Source organism: Limulus polyphemus, unplaced genomic scaffold (genome assembly GCF_000517525.1).
Source record: "Limulus polyphemus unplaced genomic scaffold, Limulus_polyphemus-2.1.2 Scaffold4399, whole genome shotgun sequence".
In the NCBI taxonomy this organism is placed as follows: domain Eukaryota; kingdom Metazoa; phylum Arthropoda; class Merostomata; order Xiphosura; family Limulidae; genus Limulus; species Limulus polyphemus.
The window spans coordinates 33,323-42,539 of NW_013670009.1; the positions used below are offsets into that span (position 1 = coordinate 33,323).

The 9,217-nt window shown below is 29.5% G+C and overlaps 1 protein-coding gene across 1 annotated transcript in view; it reads right to left on the bottom strand.

Moving 5' to 3' along the window:
- The window catches only part of LOC111088772 (kinetochore protein Nuf2-like), a 36,936-nt gene extending 30,636 nt beyond the window's left edge, over positions 1–6,300 (bottom strand). The window contains exons 1-3 of the mRNA XM_022399707.1: positions 6,186–6,300; positions 2,751–2,846; positions 1,903–1,974 (exon numbers count right to left, since the gene is read on the bottom strand). Coding sequence (XP_022255415.1) covers positions 1,903–1,974; positions 2,751–2,846 — 168 coding nt within the window. The 5' untranslated portion in view covers positions 6,186–6,300. The remainder of the gene's footprint in view (positions 1–1,902; positions 1,975–2,750; positions 2,847–6,185) is intronic.
- Positions 6,301–9,217: the final 2,917 nt, after the last annotated feature.

Sequence of the window (9,217 nt, forward strand, 5' to 3'; positions counted from 1 at the left end):
CAAAAGGTGCCAATTTCAAGAAAGGAAAAATGTAAAGCAACTAGAGAGTAAAGGGATTGTAGAAACTAAGGAACAGAAAAGAAATACATAGAATTTATTGTTGGAATGAAATATAGCAAGACTTGCATTGCCTACTAAGAAAGTTAGTAGCCGGTAGTCATCAGGTTAACTAAGTCACTATACTAAAAAAGTAAAATCTGATGTAAATTTTGTGTTCATCTTGCTAAGTTCTTATGGTCACATTAAATTCTATGTATTTCTTTTCTGTTCCTTAGTTTCTACAATCCCTTTACTCTCTAGTTGCTTTACATTTTTCCTTTCTTGAAATTGGCACCTTTTGCATTTTTTAGTTTATACAGACCCATGTAAGGTGTAGATAAAGTCTTTACAAAAAAGAAATTGTTGGACCAGTAAATCATTAAAAGTATCTTTAGTTTAAAAACTGAAAAAAAAAAGTCCTACCTAACTGCAAAATGATGATGAATATTGCTGAAAAAGTATTCAGTTTAATAGAGAAAGCCAAAAGATAGGAACTTTTTCTCATGAATTGTTTACCAATCCCATTTCTTAATCTCAGTTCATATTCTAAGCTGATTATTTTGTTTAACAAATGCCACATAAATGAGCTATTTAATAATTCCTACACAAATAGGTGAAATGTAATTTATTAAACAATACAGCCTTATGTTAACAGATAGGCAACTATTGTAGAAGTGTACTTAAGCCTTTATAAAGGAACACTAGCTTTAAGGGGTAATAACATCGTTTACACCAGAATTATGATTTATTTTTTTAATTTTGCATAGAATAATAATAATATAGGTAGTCAAAGATCGTGAAGACTGTTTTGCTCTATCAATTGATGATAAAATTATAGTTATTGCTAGAACTAGATATGTGCTAGGCCAGTTGAAGAAAGGTGACGATGAACGAAAATAAGAAATTTTGATATTGGCTATTCAACAATTTGACTTTGGGTCACTCTGGATAACTGAAAAGTGACATATACACTGGAGATAGAGCAGCTATACCAGGTACTTCTTCATATCTAGCTTCTGATGACTTGTATATGTATTTATTTTTTTTACTCCTTCACTTCATATGACACAAAGAAATAATTATTTTACCCAATACTTGTAAGAATGAAGATTAAGTAACACTCATTATTATAGCGTTACTGTTTCCAAAAGTAATGTTTTGCCATTTAAGTCTACATAACTGCTGCATTTATTTAAAAGGATATATTTCTGGGAGTTCTATCACAAAAAGACCAATACTAAATAGTTGTCAAATTAGAAGCATCCAAAATAATTAAAATTATCCAGCTGTATGTTTAAGTTTGACATAATCTACAGCAGGGTAATAATCTTTGATACAAACAGGTGGTAAAAGTAGCACTTGCTTCTTTGGCATATCATTATCAATTCATTTGCATGCAAATGTTGGCTTTGTCTGTTCCCAATTGTCACTGAATATAACTGAATTTTGATATATTTTGGATGACAAAGTTGCACAGAAAACTTCTTTAAAAAATTCCAGGATTTGTAATAATTTTAATAACAGCTCATTTACTTTCAACCTGTTAGAAAAGTTACATCCCTTCTGGTACATTATTTGTACATATTTTGTTAGTATGAAGATATATGATTGTATTTTTCCTTTTTTTTTGAAATTTTAAATGCATTCTTATAAAGATTTTGCAATTTTTGACAAATATATTGTACAAAACAAGATAGTACTTTATACACTGGTCAGTACTCTGAATGTGAAGAACAAATTAAATCACTGATATAACAAGCGAGATAAGTATTAATATGACACAGTTTTGTCTTTACATTATTTTTCACCTCATTGTGTACTTTAGTAGTAGCTATTATTTGAACTTTTAGAATAAACTCTTACCTGATATATGGACTCCACTTCAAAATCAAATTCACGAAGAAACCCGGTGAAAATTTGCATTATTGTCTGAGACTAAAGAAATCATTGAAAAACTAGATAAGATGAAATTGAGCTTCAAACCATTTTTCATGTTCTAAAAATGAATTCAAAACACTTCATCTTTTAACACTGGAGTATTAGTGCTTCTTTTTATTATTCATAATACCTAATTAACACATACAGAATATTTAATCTCAATTTTAAACTGAAGTATCATATTTTTTATCAGTTAATGCAAATATAAACTTTCAAAATCAAATTATTGCAATCAGCAAAATAACTTATCAGATTAATAAACAGCAATAAAATATGCTGTTTCATTCAAACTAAGGTTAAAAATAAACTTCCGATACTTAACACTGCAAAAAAAAAAAGTTTAGATGGATTGTTGTTTTTTTTCTAAGTGCATATGGCAGCCTACAGTATTTTAGACATTTTGTAAGTAAATTATCTTTAACTTGATAAGAAAAAAACAAAAAACTTTTGTTTCCTAATGTTTCAGTTTTACACTTTCATCAAGAATTATAGCTGCTGATTATAAACAGGACTGCTAGCAGCAGTAGCTCCTAATGATGTAAAACAGAAACAACTTTTTTTTTCTCATCTAGAGCTAAATGCAATTAATAGAAAAAATTGTTTCATCAGAGATATCATTATATAAATTGAATTACATCTACACTTTGTACAAGTCAACACAAGTTTTAAGTGATTCTCTCTTTTGATTGCTAAAATTACAAACAACATTTATCAAAATTCATTACATAGTAATTTTTTTTAAATTATTAAAATGTAATAGTAAATATGCTTACCCTAACTTTTCTCAGATCATCAACAGAAATGTTTAAGCTTTGGTAGTTCTCAAAAAATTGGACCAATTCTTCTTCACTCATTAAACGGACTGCCATCTTTTTGGTTTTTAGTAAAGCAAAGACAAATTTTAACTTGGATTTTTAGCAGGAAAAAAGATTAAGATACTTTGTTACCAAACATGTTATTTATAAATAAAAAAAATTCAACATCTGAGCTTCTAATAAAGTAAAAATTTAATATGTTAAGTTTACGTAAACCTTGTTTAATTTTTCCAAATTCAAAATAAGAACAAAAAAACTTTCACAGAATTTCAAATAAGATTCACCATATAAGTTGACAAAGAATAACATGTGATGGTAATGGTCAGAATGGATTGTCAAAATAAACATTTTCATGTTGATATATAAAACAACATACTTAATGAGGGCTTTGAACAGGAAAACCAACTTAAATTTTAACTTTTTTTAAACTTTTTACCACTCTATGGTAACCATTGGATAATGAATTGGGAACTCGCAAATATTTAGTATATATATATATATATATATATATATATCAGAGGTTGGGCTTACACATAAATTGCATTACATACACAGAAAGTTTTAATAAAACATGAAAATACAGACGTAACAAAACATGCTTGTTCACTGCTCCAAGCAAGCATCCTTTTAAAAAGAAATAAAAACCCCAAATATGTATATCCAAAAGACATAGTATTTGGTATTGAGAAGCAAAATAGCCTTTTATTTTATAATTTTTAGACCTTTCCTAATAAGATTAATTACAACTTCTTAAATAAGTTTTTCTGAACTTTATACTGGGTGTTATGTAGGGTTGGGCAATTAACTCAGTTACCTATTAGTATTGATTAGTGTCACATAAAATAACCAATTAATGTCACAAAAAACAGTCAACTACTCAAAATTAGTTTTCCTATTATTCCCACTGTCTATATAATCAAAATAGTGACATTATGATTTCTCATTATTATTTTCATTTAATTCAAGGTTGTTCAGCTTAATTGATTAGTGTCATGATTCACAAAAATAACCAACTAACCAAAATTAATGTTTCTAATTATACTATTTTAGATTATTCCAACTATCCAAGTCTTGTGAAAATAATCAATTAGTTGAATGTAATTGGTTAATAAAGCCAAACATTTAATTAATTAGCAAATTCCACTAATTGTCTAGCTCTAGTGCTATATGCACTATGCTATTCTTATGTAAAATATGAAATATGTATGTTTTATCAAGAACTGAATACAGAACATACAGGACAGCCTATCATCAAAAGTATCAACAATAATATTTGTTTTTAAGACTTACATTAATCATCAACATTAAGCCCATACACTAGAACCTTATGACATCTTCACAAGTTATGTCAGTGTCACTTTTAATACATGTCTACATGAACAACGCAAATATAAAACTAAAATTCAGACATTGCTAGGCATTATTTTTATGTTAATTTAATAGCCTACTGAACTACTTGCCTAATGTAGGAGTACTATAACTTGTAGTAAGTTAGTAACATTTGTCAGTACATAGTAATTATATAATAATAATAAACAGTAACATAAATGTGAGCTACTTTATGAGTTTATTACCAGAAATAGTCTAAGTATAATCAATAAGGCTATAACACTAGAATTTTTAAAAAGTATCTAAGTCTACAATACTTTAATAGCATAATATTCATGTCTAGTTACTCCTGCAATGATCACCTACATTAACATTGGACATGAAGACTGAAGTACAAAAACCTATGGTTTGAGATAGTAAAATTTAGAAGGCATAAACTAAAACTAAGTAAATTATGAACATTAAGAAGCATTTTGCCCCCAACTTTTACTAACAAATGAAAAACTACTCATTAAATCCATCCCTAATCTGTAAATTTTCAACAATCTTTTTTGAAACTCCTGTAAAGCTGCAGCATCTACCACTTACTATGACCTCTTGTTCTATTACCCTTTGAATTCAACAAGAAAAATCAAACGCCTCAATCTTATCTATTCCCCTAATAATTTTGAATACTTCAGTTAAATCATCATTAACCTTCCTCTTCTTGAGAGAAAAACAAAGTACTCAACTTATCACCATGCAATAACCCATACATTTCTCATTAATTTTCTCCAACAATTAAGATAAAATTAAAACAGTTCACAATATTTCAAATAAGTTTTTATACTTTGTCAATTTTCCTATACAATGTAGGCTATACAATCCATGTGTATGTAATTTATGTAACATAATATGTAAACATTTTCAATTGTTTTCAGTTTTTCTACCTACTCATTGCCAATTCCACATTGGGCAAGGTTTCTTCATTCAAGAAGAGATAGTTAATACTTTACTAAACTAGTACTCATACCAGCAATGGTAACATTATTTCACCATGAATAAAATATGTCAATTGATCATTTATGTTTAAACAATATAATCTCAAGAGTTTCATGCCTTAGTTTTTATGTTACAAAATAATAACATAAATAATTAAATGACTAATGTTAAATTGTAATAAGAAAGACCAGACATGAATTTTATGCTATTAATATTATCATAATGAAATCTTAATTTTAAAGAAAAATTAACTGTAATGTTAGGACTATTGTTAATCTTGAGTCTTATTTTATAGATGTTGGAATCAGGGTGTCTGGAAGATCATGCCACCCAATAATTAAATTGGGGGGCCCAAATATTATTGGTTTCCCCAATATTTTGCTGACAATTTTTATTTAGTCTTTTTCTATGCAGTCAGCTGTATTGAAAGGAGGCTACAGTTCTTTGGCAAATTATAATCATTACGCTGTAACTTAGTTTTTGTATATTTGTATAATGGTTATTGTATGAAACATTCATATTATTTGTATGATTTTACAGTACACAGCACACAATTTAACTTGCATTTTGTATCAACAATATAGCACTTGTTATTGTGTGAAATTGTTGAAAAGTTGAATAATATTTTAAATTAAAGCGTTTTTATTGATTGTCAGACAATTTTAATTCATTTAACATTTTAAGACAGCTCCCCCCACTCCAAATTGAGGTGAGAAAGCTGTCTTAAAATGTTAAATAAATAAATGTTTCGTACATTCCGACGTACTTGTACCATTGCCTACTGTCATTGACAAATCAAGATAGGATACTGTCAATAAGTGTCATATGATATAATCAGTTAGGATTGTGTTATTGGTGATAGTTAGTGTTCGTCTTATCAATATGACTAACTTCAGTTATTCAACTCGGTCAATCTCAATTAATCATTTATTCAAATTCAGTATTCCATTACAAGTACAATAGCCTAGGTACGTTCAAACTTCAATACAGTTACATTTACATGACGAGATAAAACATAAATATATATTTATTTATATACGTTAAAAATATGATTAAATAATTATTCATATCGGTTAGACTTACGATTCAAATAATTACTTCTAGCCCCTACTACAAGTGACCTTTTTGGGCTTTAGTAAAACTATAGTTTAGATAATTTACGTCGATGACTTCAATTTTCAAGTTACTCGAATCATTGAATTTAGCGCTCAACGAATATTCATTTCAACAAAAACCAAGACCGCAATATTTTCAATCTATGAGACGCTAGATAATATTTAATAATTAATATGAAAATCGGATGGGCGAAACAAAAAATTGTATTAATAAAAAGGCTGTAAATTGTCGCTAATATATTAAATAGTACTAAGTTAATCTTGATAATAAGATATCGTGTGTGATAAATTATTTTATTTTTGGATCTATAAAATCTGTTACAGAATTATTATTTTTAGCATTATATTACAGTAGATAAATATCAGGATTCATTTTTCGTCAAAAGTTTAAGAGACTAAGACCATTTAGAATACAAACAGCCAATCGTCAAGTTGTTTATGATAAAAAACTTTAGAGTAAAGTAGTGTTCCATCTATTAAAAACAAATACTTATACCCTGAATGTCTCTGTTTCTTGTTAAGCACAAAGCTACAAATAGGTTATCTTTGTTGTACCCACCACCAATATCAAACCCGAATTTAAGCGTTATAAACCTACACTGAATGGAAACAAAATGTGTTAGAAATCAAAATAGTTTGAACTTAAAAATACAATAGTTTACATGCTAAGTTGAAGTAAAATCTTATTTATATTTTTCTGCTTTGAGAAAAAGCAGTAATTATGAAATCATAGAAGGTGATTGCTCATTCGAGGCTTCGGTTTAAACGGTTTTGTAGTTCCCGTTTTACTGGGACCAAAAGTACTAATTATAAAAACTGAAAAAAAAGGTGAAAGTCAATCCATTAAAATTCGGATTTTATCACGCTCTAACTGTACCTGTTTGTTATTTACGTTACTTTTTAAAACTATGAAGCAACTGTTTTAAGACAGTATTCTTATACAGGTAAGATATTGTTGCGTCAGCGAGGTCACGTGACTAGTATCACGCCACGTCCTTCTCGAACCTTCGTGAATTATCGGAGACTACTAGATTGGGGGTAGCTGGTATATATAAGATGGTCACAACGTGACGGAACAATGAGTAATTGAATGTATGTGAGACGTGAGTTATAGCGTTGTTATAGAGCAACTGTTGAAATTAAGTGTATCGTAAAGTTGTATTCGGAAAGAATAAACCAGTTTTATTTAAGAAAGGACTTGTGTCGCTAAAGTTTCGTCGGAACGAATTTACGGAAAATTAACGAACGAACGGAGTCGTAACAATATAAAAACTGACTATTGGTGAACAATATTTAAACTTGGTCCGGTTTGTTTGTTTCTTTGTTTAACGAAAACTGTTCTGCCTACCACGAGAAACGCTAAAGCCAGATTTTAGCGTTCTAAGTCAGTGAACTTATTTCTCTGGAGGACATATAAAAACTTACTGCCATCTCTGCTTTGAGATGTTGTGTATTATTATTATTCTGATTGATTTTAAAACGTAAAACAGTAACATAACAATAAATATAATAACCTAAAATAAAAGAAACGAAGAAAATCGGAAAGTTTCAAAAAATAACCTAATTCGAACAACGTGACCTTTACTTAATATTTGATTTTTTTCTCGATTGAATAAATAAACAGAGTTCTCAAATTCCAAGAGAAACGGTTCAGCGCTTTGAGGCAATGTAAGAGTGATGAGCTTCGGTAAAACAAGAAGTAGCCTAAGAATTGGCAGTGATTGTTGTTGACTAGTTGCCTTCCATCTAGTCTATTTACCCTATAGTGACACAGCAGTATGTCTGCGGACTTACAACGCAAGAAACTGGGTTTCGATACCCTTGGTGACAGAGCACAGATAGCCCATTGTGTAGCTTTGTGCTTAAGTTCACACAAACAAATCTAGTCTATCAGCTGAAAATTAGGGACATTTAGGGCAGATGGCCCTTCAGTAACTTTGCACGAATATCTGAAAACAAACTGTAACTTTACGGGAAATTTTTGAAACAAACAAACAAATAAAAGTTACTAGATCATGAAATAAGGCCATAAATAAATAAAGTTTTAAACAAAATTAAATGTCCCGCTTATGCTGTTAGACAACCAAAAATAAAGAAGTTAATAACAGTAAACTATATATATATGACTATTTAAAAAAAAATTACATTGACTGTGCCTTCAAGCTTAATTTGTTAATATCAAATTAAGTATGTTCGTGTAAAAGTGTTTTCAGGCTCTGAAAAGCTCCAAACCTCTAATATTTATAGAACATATACATGTATATAAGTTTGTAATTTAAAAGTTAAATAACTCTAACAGTATATGCATGCTGACGCTCTCAATAGATGTTATTCATCACTTTGCATATAGGACCGGCCGAAGCACAGTGATTAGGCGTACCGGACTATGAATCTCATGGTCCACGGTTTGCATCCCTTTTACGAAGTCACGCTTCACACTTTGGAGCTGTGCGTGCCTTGTAATATTGATGGTCAATTCCAACTCTTCGATTGAAGTAGCCCAAGGATTGGCGGTGGGTCATATCAACTAGCCACCTTCCCTATAGTCTAGCAGTTCAGGAACGGCTAACACAAATAGCCCCTGTGTAGAATTGCGTGAATATCTGAAATAAACAAACAATTACTTATCATTATTGATTCCAGGCTTAAGCTGATTTAAATTATATTTTTAATCAAAAACCATCACAACTAAAAACTACGACACATAATGATTAAAGATAATTATCTTAAAAACACGTTCTTTCAAATGAACTTTCTAATATAATACACAAAGCTAAGATGTTTTGGTTTTTGGCACTTATATTTATTGATTTGTCGTGAATTTGAAACACGGTACCCATATTAGCATAATGTTCATCTGATGCTCTTGTTCAGTTTGGTTTCTTGATGTCACAATATAATATATAATGATATATATCATATGAGGCAGAAGGAGACCGCACTGCTGAATCAACCAAAAATACTCTTATTGGATCATATAAGTAGAAAATATAGATTCAA